The 20,267-nt window shown below is 36.2% G+C and overlaps 2 protein-coding genes across 4 annotated transcripts; one reads left to right on the top strand and one right to left on the bottom strand.

Annotated features, from left to right (window-relative positions):
• The first annotated feature begins 2,095 nt into the window (after positions 1 to 2,095).
• Positions 2,096 to 5,437, top strand: LOC103406973 (putative pectinesterase 63). Its single transcript, XM_008345941.4, has 4 exons — positions 2,096 to 2,928; positions 4,280 to 4,486; positions 4,610 to 4,845; positions 5,055 to 5,437. Exons 1-4 carry the CDS (start codon positions 2,431 to 2,433, stop codon positions 5,212 to 5,214), a joined length of 1,101 nt encoding a protein of 366 aa, XP_008344163.2. The 5' UTR covers positions 2,096 to 2,430; the 3' UTR covers positions 5,215 to 5,437.
• A 1,825-nt stretch (positions 5,438 to 7,262) lies between these two features.
• LOC103453925 (uncharacterized) lies at positions 7,263 to 9,669 on the bottom strand. Of its 3 annotated transcripts, none has more exons than XM_008393535.4 (3): positions 9,160 to 9,669; positions 7,949 to 8,547; positions 7,263 to 7,590 (listed from the first exon to the last, which is right to left on the bottom strand). In XM_008393535.4, exons 2-3 carry the CDS (start codon positions 8,451 to 8,453, stop codon positions 7,565 to 7,567), a joined length of 531 nt encoding a protein of 176 aa, XP_008391757.2. In that variant the 5' UTR covers positions 8,454 to 8,547; positions 9,160 to 9,669; the 3' UTR covers positions 7,263 to 7,564. The 3 variants fall into 3 exon arrangements, with proteins under 3 accessions (XP_008391757.2, XP_008391743.2, XP_008391750.2); XM_008393521.4 differs by having other exon boundaries at positions 7,949 to 8,458; positions 9,160 to 9,608; XM_008393528.4 differs by having other exon boundaries at positions 7,949 to 8,455; positions 9,160 to 9,597.
• Between the last annotated feature and the right edge of the window lie 10,598 nt (positions 9,670 to 20,267).

Below are 20,267 nucleotides of genomic sequence, written 5' to 3'. Positions count from 1 at the left end.
CGCGTGGCACGGGTCCACGTGCCCCCCACGCGCATCTCCTTCTTCCTTGGCTCGCCAGACTGGTTTTTCCGGCGGCCGTTTTCCGGCGAGTTTTAAAACTCTTCGTTCTCCTTCGTTTTTCACCCATTTTCTTCATATTTTATACCAAATTGAAGCCCCAAACATGAAGAATCACGATAGACTAGTTTAAGGCTCTAAAAATCAAGAAATCTCACCGGAAAATTCCCAAGAAATTCGGCCAAAATGGAACCACGTGATCCCGACGTCCAAATCCTTCCAACGAAGCACTTCAAGCTTCCTTGGGACCTCACTAAGCTCATTATAAGCTTAGAATTCCCTGAAACACGACATTTTACGTGTGCATGAACAGTAACTCAAAAATGGAGGTTCGGGTTCCACGTGATTTCGAAGGTTTCACTTCCTAAAACTAGTACCAATGAACTTAGAACGTCAAAAGGATGAAGATGCATACCTTGGTTGCCTCGATCCGTCGAGTTTTTGGAGGATTTGGGTGTGTGGGAGTGTGAGAGATCGTGAGGGAGAGAGACAGAGAAGACACGGGGAAGGAGAGGGAGAGAGAGGTCCTGTGTGTGGTCCAAACTAATCCACACCATCCATTTTCATCCTAACCATACAAACAAAAATGCAAACCCAATTATCCCCAAAACTTATAATAATTTAACCCAAATAACGTTACGCACACATACCTTAGTAACGTCAAGGGTAAACCTGTCAATTCACGTCCCCGATATATAATTCCCGGGACGGGCTGTGACATGTACACTTATGTATTTATATATTTTTGTATCACAAATTTCTTTTGATATTTTCTCATTTACGTTCATTTATAATTAAAAAAAACTAAATATGTGCATATTAATAAAATTAAAATTTAACGTGGAGAGATTAAATAAAAATACACATTAAATAATAAAAATTGGTAAAAGTACACTTCAAGGGATTAAATTGAATATGTAATCTAGCACCAGATTTTTTTTCTTTTTCAAGGACTAATGTTCAAAAACCCCAAGGAGAAACCTTACAAGGGTTATAAGAGGTTGGGCTACTCCCCATATTACCAATTAGTTTTATGGTGGAATTCCAACTTTCTTCATGGTATCAGTGCAAGTTGGCCCACATGTGAAGCCAACGGCCACATGTGCTCCATATCACCCAATTTGTATTATCCACGTGTTTGGCTTGAAAATTCATCACACGTGAAGGAGCGTGTAATGATGTGAAGGTAAGAGAGTCATACATCGGTGAAAGGAGAAACCTTTATAAGAGGTTGAGCTACTTCCATGATGGAACCCCAAATTTTTTTATAAGCAAAATGCCTCACTGACAAAACTCAGCAAAAATTGACTAATTATACGATTCATGAATCTACCACTGCCTTGCATACACGCCACTCCTTGCATACACGCCACTCCTAATAAGTAAACATGCCCTTTCAGCATGTCCTCGTTACAATGCTAGAGAATGCATGTTTGCTCTAGCATTGTAGTGATTGAAATCATGATATTGAAAGGTATAACAATGCTCAAACATTAGGCCCGCAGCACTAATTTGCTTCTTAGCCCAACCTAAAACACCTTCACTCTCTTTTCAGTGAGAAGCCCTCGTGTTAAGTTTATGAATCCCTTAAGAAAGGGCTAGAGTTCCTACTCTCAGCCCAAACTGTATCCAAGTCCATATAGCTTAAAATTGCAAACGCTGTTTCCCAAGAAGCAGTTGACATTCTGCTATTTTGGGCGTGGCAAAAAAAACTGCTACTCTGCTGCCAACCTCCCCTTTTCCTACTGAAATCAACTTCATCTGTTACTTCTCTCATATTGTCATTCACCAACTTCTCCTCTTTGTCCACCCAAACCCTCCTTTTACCCAGATTCCTCCAACCTCTTCACCTCCTAATTCGCAACTCATAAACCAGTAGCCACCTTAAATATTTACCTTCCCCAAAATTCTTGCATACGTACAACTGTTGTACACAATTTCCCAACCACATAACTTGTTACATAACTCTACCACGTGACACGTTTTTTTTACATAGAATACAAATTCTCTTCTTCCTTGTACCTTCAAGAAAACTCTGATCACACGAACCATCCTCATAACTCGTACACGAGTTAAATCAAGAATCATGACGAGTGTAACATATACAAGAGAGATGCAAGAACTTTTTTCTTTTTCTTGCATCCTCACCAACACCAAGTTTATATAAGCATATACAACAATCCAAAAAATCATTTAAAACCAAAGCATGAAATTCAGGAACAAGCTGCACGTATAGCATTGTGTCCGTACGTCTTTTATTTTTGTTCTTCCACTTTCTAAATTCCTTCCCTCTCTAAACATTCCCACACCACCAACTCCTCACCCATCAAATCAATCAAACCCTAAACATTTTCAAGATCCAAGAATTCACTAATGGCACCACTATTAGCATTTCTTCTGGTTCTCAACATCTTCATAAATTCACCTCAACTCGGGCTGAGTCGCCCCAACCTCATCCCACCTAACTTCTCCCAACTCGACTCGTGGATCGCCCACAACATGAGGGACTACGCCAACCGCAAGGCCACCCAAACCACTCTCCGCTTCGACGCCCAACTTCTCTCTGCCGAGGAAATTGTCAGAATCATAACCGTCAGGAAAGACGGAACCGGCCAATTCAGAACCGTCACAGACGCAGTCAACAGCATTCCTTCTGGGAACACAAGGCGCGTCGTGGTTTTCATCGGCGGGGGCGTGTATACGGAGAAGGTTCTTGTTGACGCGTCAAAGCCGTTCGTGACGTTTTACGGGGACCAGAACGACGTGCCGTCAATCACGTTCGATGGCACGGCGTTGAAGTACGGGACGTGGAATAGTTCCACGGTGGCGGTGGAGTCCGACTACTTCGTGGCCGTCAATATTGCGTTCGTGGTGAGTTATAATATCATGTCATGATGGTTTTTGCGTTTTGTTCATAATTCTTTTAATTCTGATGTCGTTTCTTAACATGATTTTATTTTTTTTGGTCGTTGGAATTTCTTAACATGATATTTGATCTGCATGTGCGTTATTATTTGGCGATGCTATTTTGACAAATAAAATTGACATATTTGTTTGTTGACATACTCTTTAATATAAGATGATGTTATCCACACATCTATTTTTATTTCTCACATACTTCTCTCAATTCTTCGGTTGTCGGATTACATAAATTGAAGAAGATCAATAGAGAAAAATTAACAAGAGTGTGTAGGAGGTAAAAAGGAGTATGTGAATATCATTACCCTTAATAGATAGGAGGAACTCATATATAATGATCCGCTCTGTATTAGAGAGTATTAACAAATATGTTAATTTTGTATGTTCAAATACTTTTATTATTTTCCATAAAGAAAAAATTGTTCTTTTGTTTTATTTTTCACATTTTGTGTTGTTATATCTATTGCTAGCTGTCTTGAAGAAAAAGAAAGAACACAAAACGGAATGCATATATGGCATTGTTTGTGGTTATTTTCAGTGATGAGGTCATGAGGGAATGGAGAGATAGACCTAGGAAAAGTATGACGAATGGATCTGGCTATTAAGATTTATTACCTTTCCCTGAAATAGGTTTGGAGTCTTGGACATGTTTTGGTTGTTGCTTCCCTTTAAAAACACTAGCAATGCAATATTTTCTTTAACAAATTAGTTGCCCTAATTAAAATCTTACAATCTTACTTCATCATCATATGGTACATTTTTGAAACGCTAGTCATTACGTCATCAAGGCACTATTTTATTTGTAAACGATATTTTGATTATCTAATCTAAGCTACGAAAAGGTGAATCTGAACTTGAGTTAGGTGTAGATCTGCATATCATCAAGCCACTGTGATTGAAGCTGTGTGAATGAAAATATTAATGATACGCGTTATACATATGAGATACGATGATATTAATTGATGGATATCGTTTGATGGTTTGTGGATGAAACTTAATCATGACCTAGTCACAAAAATGGCCAGAAGTGTAAACTGCAGCATGGAAAATGCTAATCTGCAAAACCAAAATATCTATAGACACGGCAGCTTTCCTGGTGACAGAGAAAAGAAAAAGAAAAAAAAAAAAAAAACCCCACGATTTTAATAGGGACTAGGAGGGGCAAAAACATGTGAAGATGAATAAATCAGCTTTAACTACCAGTTTATTCAATTATATTTTTCTTTTAAGTTTGTAAAATAAAGAGTTCTATAATTCGACTAATGATGATCATGCATGCATGGTGTGTTTGTTTTTTTTATAGAATTCAGCTCCGATGCCGGACGGAATAAGGCCGGGGGCACAGGCGGTGGCGATGAGGATATCAGGAGACAAGGCAGCGTTCCACAACTGCAGGTTCATAGGATTTCAGGACACGTTATTGGATGATAGGGGGAGACATTTCTTCAAGGATTGCCACGTCCAAGGCACGGTCGATTTCATCTTTGGCAATGGCAAATCCCTCTACTTGGTAATTCGTTGAATAATTAAAATTAACCCAATTAATTAGCCAAATTAGAATACAATTTTATAACTGTACGTAAATATTGTTATTAGTTTTAGATTCAGAATTAATGAATATTTTGTATTGCAGAATAATACGATACATTCAGTTGCAAATGGTATGGGGGTGATAACGGCACATGCTAGGGAAAATGTGGAAGACGATAGTGGTTTTGCGTTTGTGCATTGCAACATAACGGGGACAGGTGACACATTTCTTGGGCGAGCTTGGAGGGAGAGACCTAGGGTTGTGTTTGCTTACGCATACATGGGCTCTCTCATCAATAAACAAGGATGGTCTGACTACATGCATACCGAGCGCGATAAGTAAGCACCCTCTTAATAATGTTATCTTGCTAGATTTATAATGTCACACTAAAAATTTATGTTCAAGCAAAAATTAACATGATTGTTCGATAATTTAAATATATATGTGCATCATAAGACAGTCTAATAAGAATATATAACATGTATATTAACTTTATTAAAAATACAAATGATAAGTTTAAGCGACGATGATGGTGATTTTGTTGTAGGACTGTGTATTATGGAGAGTACAAGTGTATGGGACCGGGTTCGAGCTCATCGGGTCGGGTCAAGTATGCAAGAATGTTATCTGATGAAGAAGCAAAGCCCTTTCTCAGCCTGACTTTCATCAAAGGAACAAAGTGGGTTCTCCCACCTCCCAAGCTCTGAATTATATATATGTATACTGCTCATATCATCAGTATATATATGTGTGTTCAATGTAGTAAATAAAATGAGGAATACTAGGTTGAAGGTCAAAGGAAACTAGCCAGGCCAGCATTAATGTGCTCTCCTGTAAGTGTCTTACCATTTGTATGTAGTTTACCCCATGTTGTAAGCTTGTAACTTTGCAAGAAAAGCAGATTATTTAGTGAAAATTGGGGTTTCTATACACCACATAGTATTTGATTTTTTTCTTGAATAGAGGAGATAACTCATCACACATTGGTAACAAACTAATCCACATCCTCATGCAGCTTTAATAGTGTACGAGGCGGTCATATTTTTGTCTCCCGGTCAAACCTTACACCAAAACAAACCTGATGACCCCAAAATGCATGCATCCATGGGAGCTCGAACTCGAATTGGAGGCTTCAACTCCTTGCTCGTTTCCACTAGACCAATCCCTTGGGGTTAGCTAGGAGTTATACCACATCATATAATTATCATTGTAACTAAACAACTATTTACTACGAATTTTCTCTCTTCCACAAGGACCACAACTAATTTTTTTTTTCTTCCACCTCCTCTATTCTAAATTATCGCATTAAGTTCCAACCGTGCCAGTAATTCTAGTGTGGTTTAAGCATATATGTCAATGGCAGAGAAATTTGCATGCCACAAAGACGCAAAAGTGACATTATCTCAATCCTATCATGCATATTTCTATTGGCTGTAGAGTGATGAAATTTTTTGGTACCTTTAGAAGCTTATGTGTACATATTTCCTCGAAACGATTAACCCGGTAGTAATATCAATGAGGCATTGCGGAGTGTTGGGTAAAATGGGCTTCCAAAATAAGTTCCAACTTGGCTATAATTTTCCTCTTCGTAATCTTTGATATGTGATCCAAGTTGGCCGACATGTACAACCCGGAATGCAAAATTAAAGACTATAATTCCCTGGAAGAAGCCTAGCCTTTTAATTTGAAAACTTGGCTTTGTATGATTTATGATTATTCCTGCTGCGGCAGTGCGGCGGAAAAGCTTCTCTCCCCCAACCCAGACAGACAACACCCCCACCCCTCAAATCGACCCTTTGCTTGCACAGTTCTCTTGTAAGAGAATGATTTATGAACTCCTATTTTCACTTCTTACAATTTTTTAAACTATTGAATTGAATAAATAAAAGAATAATTGTAATGCATAGATTAAGAAGACGAGTGCATAAAGATAAAAGAGAGTACGAATGTCACTCCTCATAATGTATTGGTGCAGTGTTGCAGACAATTTTATTCATGTATTGATTATTGCAAATTAATTCATGTATACTAAAGTAAAAACATGATTACAAATGATCTTGTTAATTGGAGTTGTAATATAAATCTCGGGTACCAATGTTTTGAGAATCAACCTAAATATAGATTGTTTATGTGATGATATGATGGAATTTTTAGGATTCACCTTAATTGTAACAACTCTTTGAGCTAGTTTATGATGATTCACCCTTTTATGTAACCCAAAAACAAAAAAAGTACACGATTCCAAGGCTCAAGCAGTTTAACCTTTTGTAGGTCCTATACAATGCGGTCTTTGTACTAATAGACGATGAGAGATTTTTAGCTATTATCGATTATGAAGTTGTATATCTCATTAAAATAAAGTCTGCAGTTTGATTTGGTCCTTCACATGATAACTGCCATCAGGTTGTATATAATATTAACTATGACCTTAATTAGCAACGGCCACTGGAAAAATAATTATGTAGATTAAGGATTGTGATCCTGGAAACCATGTGAAGAGAGAAGGTGAGAGATTTTACATGGATATTGTCCTTAAGCACGTGACATCAAATTATCACCCGAAACGATGTTTCTTATTATGCACATTCATGTTTATTTTTGACATTTGAATCGAATAAACAAAAGAAAATAAAGAGACATAAGTAAACAAAGATAGTGGAGGCGAAAAAAGGCGTGTAAAATCATTTCTTAAGCTGGCTAGAACTTGTTAGCTATAACCATATATTTATTAGGAAATTAATTAATATTTGGCATATATTGTGACAAATGTGTTTCATACTTTGAGGATCAAACATCAGATGTAGGTAACATTCAATCAGAGAAAATAGAGAGGTTAACAATACCACCACTCTAAGCACCAAATTGTAGGCACCACACCTTTAAAAATATCTAACTAAAGTTTCTCTAGTTAATTGTTCTTTAATTAAAAATTAAAAATAAAAAGAGAAAAATAAAAAGATGTCTGAATACAAGGAGAGACCCTGCTTTTACACCAGAAAACCACACCCCTAAAAACCTGGACCACTAATAAAAAGCTTCATCACGATCACTTACTCTTCATTGAATGAGTTTCCAGTCTCCAGCTGCAAAACCACCAACAATACCAAATTAACATCAATAAAACTAGCAACCTATTTCGTGAAGAAAACAAAAATATTATTTATGCAATGTGGATCCATGACCCATCAAATTGAAATGAATCAAGAACCTATTTCCGGAGTACTTTTACGCACATGTGATGTCACTGTGTCGTTATTTTATCTTAATTACGGACATCCATATGAGAAATTAAGTTGAAACGTGTGAGAGTGTGTGATTGACTTGAGATATACTGGCGTTTAGATAGTTTTAGAATTCATTATGGGTATCAAAGAGGATGATGACTTGATCTATAAGGCACTAAAACGTAAAGGTAACTGGTAAAGTATGTGGTTTTTTTACCTGGGATGTCATCAGGGTGAGCTTTCTGATGGTTCTCCATGCACTTCAAGAGGTACTTGAAGGTCTCAGTCTCACATGGGATTGTGAGCCCGCCGCCATGATCAAACCCATATTCCTCCTCAGCCTTCTCCAGCAATACTTTAAAAAGGGAGTGACTGAGGTAGCTAGTGGGAATGATGAACCTCCGAAGCTCCGGTCCAACATACACCGCCAAATACCCTTGGGGGACATCAGGTGGCGGTTCGGGACTGTGGCATATATCCTCGTCGGAATGACAAATAACATTTGTTAGCCTCTTGCTAATTGCCGGTGAAATGCCCCCATGGCCTCGTTCAGAACGGGGAGTGGTGCTCTCCCCTTCTCTTTTTTCAGAATGGGGACTACTTTTGGCTCGGGGGCTGTTTGCCCTCGAGCCAAGCGTGACAGCTTGCCACTTCTGCAGAATTTCTTTGAACTTGACAATCTGCCTGATTCCGGTCAACTTGGTGCCACCATTTTCATTCATTGCTACTGGTTTTACCACAATTGTTGAAAGAATCCCAACAAAGAAATCAGATTGTACGATTCCACACGACAAGGTCTCATCAGATATTCTTCCACTATGAAAGGATTAAATTCAATTCACCATCATCATTATAATTCAAATCATCAACATCATTATTATCTACCATACCAAAAGTATACAACCAAGTTCCAAACTTTTTGTTTTCTTGACACAATGTTATAAACGATATTCTACTTTAAGCTAATCCGATCTCCAGGGAAGGAGATTAGAACTTGGGTACATAAGAGAGAAGCACATCCGCCCCTGCCAACGTGCTAAAACCCACGTCTGCAACCAAGTTCCAAACTTTAACCATCCCTACATCGATTTCTGAGATTTTACATTCATATAAGATGAAATAGCAAAATGGTAATATTTCTGTATTTTGAAAAGTGAATCCTTTTATCTTTCCTTATGAAATTTCAATCAAATATATAATTTCATCCCTCTAGGAATGTAATTTCAGTTCAATGTCAGATGTGATAATTTGACTTCACAAATCAAGATCTACAAATTGAAAAACCCAAAAGAAAGTATAAAAAAGAACCCAAATGACCAAAAACAACCACTATCAAAATGCTACACAGAAAAAAGAAGCCAATAAATCTGATAATTACAATTTCAACCCATGAATCCAAACGAGAATATCAAATAAAAATGTAATTACCTGAGGAGGGGGAGGACATCAACTGCAAACCCGATGAAGAAACGCCATGGGAGCTTCGGAAGGAAATAACACAGCGAGCTCTAGCTCTCCAAAGAGAGATTCTTTTCAAAAAAAAAAAATCTAAATTTCGCTAATAATAATTGAAAATAAATCCCAGAGAGAAAAGGGAGATTAATGTTTTGGGAGTTTTACAGTTTACTACTTTTGTGATCCCATCAATTTTCGGAGCCAAATTTTCCTTCTCACTCGCTCTGCCTACGCTTTCGGAGGACTGTTTTTTCTGTTCTCCTAGGAACCAAACAAACCTAACGGCTTCTCTTCGTTTATATCCAAATAAATAAATTTATATTTTTGTTTTCTCGTGAGACCGAAAAAAAAAAGGAAAAAACACAAAAGTGTGTTTATATTTGATGAAGTGGAAAATTATGAGGACTTGGCAGAGAAGAGATGTTATGAAAAACAGAGGAGCATATTTATAGCTGATGATCTCTCAACTTTGAACGACCTTTTGTGTGTACAAGGGCAATGGCTTTTGCTTTTCGTTTTTGAGTTCTGGCTTTTCCACGTGCTTTGAGTCCAATCCCATGCCAAGTCTTTGTTTATGAGATGCCAAGTCATTAGTTTTTATTGGGTTTTTTCTTTTTGGAGGAAAACGCTACTATACGATATCATTAAATCATACCAAGATACGAATGCGAACTCATAGCATCACTTTTTTTTTAATTATTTTTCCTTTCTCACTCCTCAATTGTTATTTTGCATTCATTGATTCCTTTCTCACTCCGTATTAACTACACACATAAAAGCGAATGTAAAAGTTGAATTAAGAACAATAAATAAACAATAAGGCGTGTACGTTAATGTTAGTGTTAAAACAAACATTTAACCTTCCCTGTGAGCTGTGACTCACAGGTAATATGAATTCAAAACTGTTTACACCAATAAAGAAGATGATGCAGTGAGAGAGATGAAGAATGCAGAGAATATGACTCTGCAAAACGATTTCACTGTTTCATTCCACCGAGAGTGAGTGAGTAAAAGTTTCACTCCTCTTAATTGCTATTACAATTTAAACTTGGCAGTATTCAAATTACATCCATCCAATCCTAGCCATCCATCTTACATCCTATGAGATGAAGACACATATACACTCACTTGTTTAAGACCTATGAGACTTAATAAGAAAGCATACACACAATCCTAGCCATATGAGCTAGAAACCAACTGCCACATCATACCACAATTTACACACTAACAGCCCCCTTTAAATTGTGAACTGATTTCACTCCAAGAAGTTCCCTCAAATAACTGAATTGTTCCCTTGCCAATGCCTTTGTAAAAATATCAGCAATTTGCTCTTTCGTAGGACAGTGCAACAGCTCAATTACTCCTTGCTACAGTGCTTCCTTTATGAAATGGTATCTCCTGTTGATATGCTTGGTCTTCTGATGAAAGATGGGATTTTTAGTGATAGCTATGGCTGAAGTATTGTCACAATTCATTGGTGTTGCAACTGTTTGCATTTCACCAAAGTCCTCCAACACAAATCTCAACCAAGTAGCCTATGTAGTTGCTTCAGATGCACTAATGTACTTTGCTTCAGCTGTGGATAATGCAACACATTGTTGCTTGACTGAAGACCAAGAGAAAATTCCACTGACAAATGTAAAGGCATACCCGGATGTACTTTTCATATCATCTTCAGAACCGCTCCAATCACTGTCATAAAATCCCACTAAGATTGCCCATTCACCTTTCTTGTATTCCAATCCAAAATCAAGAGTTCCTCGAACATATCTTAGTACTCTCTTTGCTATCCCAAAGTGCTTGTTGGTTGGACAATGCATAAATCGTGATAGCAGACATGCAGCATATATTATATCAGGTCTAGTTGTTGTGAGATACAGCAAACTGCCTACAATTTGTCTATATTGAGCTTCATCTGCAGTCTCACTTCCATCTTCTTTTCTCAATTTATCACCTGAAACCAATGGAGTACTCACTGACTTACAATCTTGAAGTCCAAATTTCTTCAGTAGAGAGGAAGCATACTTTCTCTGATGAATGAAAATATACTCCTCAGTTTGCATTACTCCCATACCAAGAAAATGATGTAAGAGTCCAAGATCAGTCATCTCATATTTGAGCATCATATCAGATTTAAAAACATTCATCAATTCTTGGCAACTTCCAGTGTATATTATATCATCAACATAAATGGATACTATAATCATTTCTGAATCTTTCCTCCACTTGGTATACAAAGTTGCTTCACTGGTGCTTTTCTTAAACCCACATAGTGTAAGATATGAGTCTATTTCACCATACCAGGCTCTTGGTGCTTGCTTCAGACCATACAATGCTTTATGTAACCTGTAGACCTTATCTTCCTCTCCCTGTACAATGAACCCATCTGGCTGATCGACATACACTTCCTCTTCTAACACACCATTCAAGAATGCCGATTTTACATCCAATTCCATTTGTTCTTTGCTACCAGTGCAATTAATGTTCTGATTGTATCCAACCTTGCAACAGGTGCAAAGGTTTCATTATAATCAATTCCGGGCTTTCGTGCATAGCCTTTTGCAACAAGCCTAACCTTGTTCTTTTGAACCGATCCATCCAGATTCAACTTAGTTTTGTACACCTATTTCACACCAATCACAGGTTTATCAGATGGTATTTTCACTAATTCTCAAGTCTTATTTTTTTCAATCATGCTCATTTCATCTTCCATGGCTTTCTTCCATGCTTCATCCTGTGCAGCTTCATAATAGGATTCTGGTTCAACAATACACACATGACATATTTCATAGATTTCACTCAAATTTCTATATCTCAGAGGAGCATGATCAACCTGAGGTGTAGGAATTGAGTCACTAGCACTTCTAGACTCAATGAATGAAGAATTTGTAATTTGAGTCTGAGAACCTTCAGTAACAACTTGTTCCATGAAATCAAAATCCTCATCAGTTTCTTTCATCTCTGAAGATTCACTTGCAGTAAATGGAATGTACACGTCTTTGATCTTCTGTTTATCCCAATCTCATTTACCATTCTCATCAAAAATAACATCTCTTGAGAGAATTACTTTTTGAGTTTCAGGATTGAGTAACCTGTACCCATTTTCACAAGTGCCATATCCAATAAAAATACCAATGACACTTGTTTCATCTAACTTATGTCTCAGATTTCCTGGAATAAGGGAATAACCTAATGAGCCAAACACTCTCAAGTGTTTAATTCCAGGTTTTCTTCCACTGAATTTCTCAAAAGGTGTCACATTTTCCAATGCTTTTGTAGGACATCTGTTGAGCAAATAGACAGATGTAACCACAGCTTCACCCCAAAGACTATAAGGAAGACCTTTCTCATGAAGCATACACTTTGTCATCTCCATTATAGTTCTGTTTTTCCTCTCTGCAACTCCATTCTGTTGTGGAGAGTATGCAACAGTAAGCTGCCTCTCCAAACCCAAAGCTTCACAAAACTGATCAAACTCATTTGAGGTGAATTCTCCTCCTCTATCTGTTCTCAATTTCTTTACAGAAAAAGCCACTTTGAAGTTCCACCATAGCTTTGAATTTCTTGAATACATGAAAAACATCTGACTTGTGTCTCAAGAGATATATCCAGCACATCCGCGAATGATCATCAATGAATGTAACAAAGTATCTGTTTCCACTCATGGTTGGTGTTTGCATAGGGCCACACACATCTGAGTGTATGAGTTCCAATGGCATTCTTGCTCTCCAAACTAACTCCTTTGGAAAAGACACTCTATGATTCTTACCAAATGCACATCCCTGACATACACCTTCACTGTCATGCATTTCAGGTAACCCAAGAACCATATCATGCTTCTGCAATTGTTGCAAACTCCTATAATTTAGGTGACCAAACCGTTTATGCCACATTGTACTACTCTGATGCACATTGGTTTTCAGTACCAAGTGATCGTTTGATTTGAACACAAGTGGAAAGCATCTGTTCCCCTTTTGCTTCACACTAACCACCAAATTTGTCAGAGTTCTGTCATAAAAAATATCCACCTTATAATCACCAAATACCAAAAAGTACCCATGTTCAGTCATCTGTCCAACACTAAGTAGATTCTCTGCAATTCCAGGTACCAACATAACTTTTCTTATGTACCTTTTCCCTTTATCAGTGTCAATGACTAAGGTTCCTTTGCCTTTCACATCAACAAGGACCCATGTGCCAACTTGCACTTTTGCCTTAATACTTCTATTAATTTCCACAAGTAACTCCTCTCTGGAAGTCATATGGTTACTGCACGCACTGTCTATATACCAGGCATCACTCACAACTTATCCCATCTTATTTTCAAAATTCTTTTGTTCTACCACTTTGTTTGCAAAGTTTCCTTGCTGGACATTCTTGTTGAGATTACAAACTCTGGCAATATGACCAAGTTTCCCACACTTGTGACAATTAATCTTCCCTTTTAACCAACATTCTCCATAGTGAAGTTTATCACAATATTTACAAGCACCTCCAGAGTTATTTACTTCATTCCTGACACCTGGGGTGAACTTGTTAGTCCACTGCTTCCCTTTGAACTTGAAATTCTTCAGAGATTTCGATCCACCAGTATTGGTAAACTGATTACCAACTTTACTGTTCTTAGATGAAATATCTAAGCTAGAAAATGCACGTTCAGTGCTATTCTCTTCATGCCTAGTTAATCTCAGTTCATACCCTTTCAGGATAGCAACCACATCTTGTGCATCAATTACATCAATATCTCTAGTATTTTCAATAACAGAAGCAATACTATCATATGGTTTAGGTAAACTGATCAACAACTTTTGCACAATTCTTTGATTACTAAGATCTTCACCATAACTTTTCATCTGATTTATTAAATCAAACAACCTAGCTAGATATGTAGTTAGAGATTCACTTTCACCCATACGAGTATATTCAAAATCACGACGAAGACCTTGTAATTTCACAGATCGTACCTGTTTATCTCCTACGAACTCTTGCTTCAGAATATCCCAAGCTGCCTTCGCAGTTTCTAGAGTTGCAATCCGTGGAAAAATTTGATCCGACACTGCTCCTTGAATGATTCCAAGAGCCCTCGCATCCTTGACCAAATTTTCACGATGAAATTTCATCTCCGCCTCTGCCGCCTTCGCTGGAGGTAGAAAACCCATCTCAACAATGTTCCACAGCTCGTGAGATCGGAAAATTGTTTTCATTCGAATTTGCCAGAAATCGAAATTCTCTCCGTTGAATATCGGAGCGCGAAGCTCTCCTCCACCAGAGCTAGCCATGTTAGACTAAGATCTCACTTTCATTGACTTTCTCTGCAACGAAATGTTGCTAGAGCAAACCCTCACAAGATCTACGCCCAGAAAATCAGACCCAACAAGGCTCTGAGGCCATGTTAGTGTTAAAACAAACGTTTAACCTTCCCTGTGAGCTGTGACTCACAGGTAATATGAATTCAAAACTGTTTACACCAATAAAGAAAATGATGCAGTGAGAGATGAAGAATGCAGAGAATATGACTCTGCAAAACGATTTCACTGTTTCATTCCACCGAGAGTGTGAGTAAAAGTCTCACTCCTCTTAATTGCTATTACAATTTAAACTTGGCAGTATTCAAATTACATCCATCCAATCCTAGCCATCCATCTTACATCCTATGAGATGAAGACACATATACACTCACTTGTAAAAGTTGAATTAAGAAGAATAAATAAATAATAAGGCGTGTACGTTAACACATTACGAGAGCGCTAATATCACATCTTTATGACAATTCGAGAACATAACAATAAATAATAAAAAATATTTGACGTCAATATTATATCCACGCCTATATGGAATGATTGCAACACTACTACGAGGCCTTTTCGTGTTACTTGCAAAGCGGGGTGATGAGAGTGTATACATTATAAGCTCTACCTTAAGTTTGTAGGTTGAAATATAATAGAAACCGTCCATTAGCTTTGGACGACTTTAAGCAACTTTGAACCCACGCATTATGACTTGACCAAAGTCTAATAGATTATCTTTGAAACAAAATGTAGGTCTTAATCATTGCATAATGCAACTCCGCATGTTTAAGTTTATCTTATGTTGCGGGTTTCAAGCTTGAATAAAGGAGGAGGAGGTGGACGTCAAGTAGTCGACAGCCGACACTCCATTTTAATATCGAATTCCTATGATAATGAATCCTAAACCTTGGAGCTAATAAAAGACTTGCGCAAAACTGAGTGCAATTGCATTTTAGAATTCATACAACCGACTTCACTTAATAGAATAAGGTTTTTTTTTATTGTTGTTAACTTCTTGTAATCTTTATTTCATGCACTCATTAACATTGTTGTGTTCTTTCATCTCACAAATGCTGAGGAATCGTCTTTGAGCTGACCAAAAAGATGAATTAACTTTTAAGGATACATTACCAGCCACATTTGTTGATAAGGATGGAGAGGGAAGACATTAATATTAAAGCTTCCAAATTAGAGTATGTTACTATGTATGCTAGAAGCTACTTTATGAAACTTGAAGGCATGGATTCTAACTTAGAAGCATCATTTTTTACCATACAACAATATATAACATACTTTACTAAATTCTCAGTAACTACCATTCTATATCATGCCGGGGTAAAAGATAAATCTGTCATATTCAATGGTTAAAAAATGTAATGTATGCAATGCATTATTGTTTATACAGTAAAATTTTCTTGAATCGCAAGATAGATAAATGAATTACCGCTGTGTTAATATATAGTTGTTTAAGGATAGCGATTTGAAACTCGTCTTTTATCTGTCTACTCTATAAGCTGAATAGATTACAATTTTCTTTTGCTTTCATTGGAGGAGTATAGAAACCAAACCAGTCAGAAAAATCACAGAATCTGATGAGGAGCTCAGCAGTCTCAGCCAATAGTGTATGATAAGTATGATCTTTGGACTCGGGCCACTAATTTGCCTGCGGGATTACAAAGACTTTCTTATCTTATGGGCCACATAATTGAGATCAACATGGAGCTGAATATTTTTTGGGTCAATTATATAGAATTGAGCCCTAAATCTCTAGAAGATCATTTACCTAATTAAGTTCCTTTTAATTTAGTTATCTTGGAACACAATCAATATTCTGTTGAGAAACTATTGGTTTATCTTTTGGTCGATAGAGAAACTGTTGGTTCTCATTGGGAATTTGTGGTGGTTATTGATGAGTCTTCGTTCACTCATAATCTTGGTGTAACCTTACCCCCCTTCAAAACAATTCTAACAAGAAAAAACCATGTATAATTCAAAGAATGCATTGAGAAAAAATATTATTCAAAGAATGCATGCGCTTTAGACACATGACACGATTCTGAATGGAGGTAGGTTGGATCAGGGTTTATGGGTAAGCAAAAATGGACTGTTGACTTATCTTTTAAGCTTCTTAATAAGAGCGAAAATTTATCTTTGTTGGTTCGTGTTAGTGCACAAGTCGACCCCCGAAAAAAAAAATTCTGAATCCGCCATTATTCTTGCTGATTATTTATTATTTTTAATACAATTTTGTTTGTTTAGCTTTCTGGCAATTTAAAATTTTTGAGATTGAAACATGCAAATAAAATGAATGGAATGAGAAAGGACACGAAATGCATTAGTAGCTATGAAATTAATTGCTTCATTTTGAAGGATTAAATTACTTGGAATCTTAGATTTTGCCACACCCAGCATGTATCACCATCAAAAACTTGCTTGAAGGACTAATTTTATTTTGTGTCATGTCATTCCAAAGACTTGCTTGGAATCTTAGATGTTTACCAAATCCAGCGTGTATCACCATCACAAAATGTCCACATTAAACCATGCATTTTGTTTCTAGTTGATTAGTAGGTTCCACCTAATTGACCAAATTGCTGCTTAAGAAATCTTAATTTCTTTAATTTATTTAATGTTGTTGTTGCCTGGTACAATATTTTCAGTACGAAGGAAGAGGAGTACAAGATCGATCAAGCTAGGCCATATGGAAAGGTTTCTTTGTTTGCTATAGGATTTCAAGTATGTACATCCTCAAATGTGCTTTCTAACCAAGAAAAATTAAACATTAATGGAAGAATTTAATTAAGATCAAATGGGTTTGGAAGTACAAATCCTTCCCATTTTACAATGTTCTCGTTCTAACAAGAGCTTTTTGCTATTGGAATATTGTCACGTGGTGTTACCAGTTTACTTATAATATAAGAGTATTTATTTGTTAATAGTACATAAAATATCCACAATACGTCAGTACATATTATACATGTTCATTTGTAATTAACATCAAACATAGATAGCAGTGTGACCGTCAAGCTCAAAAATTTTCCAGAACAGTTTTAAGTATTAAGTTTACCTAAAGTTAGATCTTTAATCAAACTTGTTAAAGTCAATGGATTGGTTGAGTTACTTCCCTCAAATGTCTCTGGTGCTTGATAGACATTCTTTCCATAAACGACGACAAGAGGATGTAAGCTATAGCTTTCAGATGAGATAGCATGCAGAACTTTTTTAAAGTAATTTGTAAATCAATTATAACAAATCATGAGCCGCAGATTCAAAGAGTGACACGTATAAATTAAGTTCGACCTAAGCAATAATTTGTCATCATCCGTATCTAACTTGAACGAAAAGCATATCGAAATGACATGATTAACTTCATCTCGTTTTTCTTATATTGTGTACAGTGTGTGTTTATAAAAAAAAACATTATTATTAAGAGGAAGGGAGGCTTCAAAACTATTACAAAACCTACAGTTGTCAAATAAACATTGAAGCTACTACCCTGATTATCTACTTATCGAGTTATATATGAACTCTTGGTTACTAGCTTGTTATTAGAGATATATGGTTACACACTATTAAATTTGATATTAATTCGCTTCATTCGCCTGACTATCATATCAGCTCAGCTTAGTCCAAGAAGCTATTGCTTCCCAATTGGGAGTCAGAAGATCCATAGTACCTGCAGCCCCACGGGTTGAGATTTTATCTTAAGAGTACATTAATGTATTTAAATGATGTTAAAAAAAAAACAGTTTTTGTTATGAGATTTGTACAGTTAAAATACATTAAAGGTAAGAAATGGATAAAATGATACTTGCCATAAAATGGATCAAAGTATTTGTCCATAATAATACCTTTACAATATAATACTTAAGCATATATAGTATTAACAAGTGGAACAATAGTATATAGTATTAACAAATAGAACAATGTTTGGCTATAAACAAAACTTGATTCTCTATCAAATGAAAAAACTAGCATACATACGAATAAATGGAAGGGTCATATGCGTGTGACGTTAGGGCACCACCAAATCTCCAATCTCTATCTTTGACGTGAAGTGTATTACGAGCTGCCTTCATGGGCGGCAGGAGTGGAAGACACGAACCTTCTAATAAGAAGAATATAAGCTAGACGTATCATATTATAGAAAATAAAAATTCCAGACGTTAACTGAACATTATTCTATTTATGCCCTCTAATTCATACACAATCAACTACTAAACTGAAATCATAAATTTGGAGCACCAGCATCTTTTGTGTTGTGTGCATAATAGATGTTGGGGAGAAGGACTTTAACGCGAGAGAGCAGAGAATATGATCTTATAACCAACTAAACTAAAAGCTTCTTGCTACCATATATAATTTCTTAATTCCCACATATTTTAAAATTCAAAGCGTCATCTTTATGTATCCTCTCATATATATATATATATATATATATATATATATATATATATATGCCATAACATGTATGAGAAAAGAATAATTAATAATTTTAAGTTGAAATATTGTTTTGATATAAGCAATTTCCTAAACTGCTCTGATACAAAAGGAGGGAGATTCGAACTCATGTACAAGGCGAATCACATTAACTTGACTAACTAATCTAATTCACATCTACAATTTTGAATATCATTTCAACGGAGGTAATATTATCATTCAATTTAATGGGGTTAAACTGATTTTTTTCGAATTGAGGTCTCTGAATTGTATTTGAAGTAATTATAAAATCATGTCCAAAATCTAAGAGGGAACATGTGTCAACTTGAAGCCATGCTCTAATTAGCTATGTCAAACAGCCCCAAAATTTAACTTCATTGTAGAATTTTTTGAGTTCGGACAATAAAAGAATATTGTTAAAGCATCTTCTAAATGGGAAATCAAATAAGCCAAGCAACAAATTCAATGAGAGTACGTACACATACATTTTTAAGTTGTAGTAAGGTATGACAACTTCATAACAACAAAGACCAACTTTTGTATATATGTATATTTTTATAATAAATTGTCTAAAAGAATTAAACGAGATTAGCTCATATATATCTATATATATATAAATTGAGAGATTAAGTCTTCTGAAAAAAGGAATGAAAAAATGAGACTTAATCATCTACTCATTAGTCAAGGGATCCTATTACTTCAATTTGAATAGTTTAATTAAATAGCTAATGCACTTGTCAATGAAACCTGTTTAGAATCTTAAACAGTCAAAGACAATGATAACTTTATAAATAAAAAAAGAGGTGTGCATGTTTGGTTCCAGCTGGTAATTAAGCTATGCTGGGTATATCTCTATAGTTATGTTTCTATCAAAAATCGAGTCTGAGACTGACTGCTCAACAACAGTGATCACCACTACGAATATGTCCACGTACGTATAATTAAAACTAGAGAAGCCACCGATGGGCAATTGTTAGGCATAAAAATAGTGAAGGAACCACCGGCCGGATAAACAAGAGTAAAGCTGTCTGAAAAATAAACCCTACTCACACACATATAGTATTTCTCATATTTTATTTTATAGTCAATTATTAAGATAATAAGCATTTTAACCATTTATGTATACATGTTCATACCACGAGCGTTGCTCGGAGGAACACATTTTTGTATAAAGTGATGTTGCAAAATGATGCATACAATCAGTACACGTCACTCTAGCTACTTACGTCATCGTCTAGTATTGCAATGGAGTAAAATAAAATAAAATACAAGTCTAAATTTACGACAACACCACCCCCTTATATAGAGTTAAAACGTGAGATTCAAGAGTGTAGTTGGTGGAAAAAGATAAAT

The sequence above is a fragment of the Malus domestica genome, chromosome 02 (assembly GCF_042453785.1).
Source record: "Malus domestica chromosome 02, GDT2T_hap1".
In the NCBI taxonomy this organism is placed as follows: domain Eukaryota; kingdom Viridiplantae; phylum Streptophyta; class Magnoliopsida; order Rosales; family Rosaceae; genus Malus; species Malus domestica.
The sequence above is the reverse complement of the archived record's forward strand: the minus strand, read 5'-3'. Positions and strand labels throughout refer to the sequence as shown.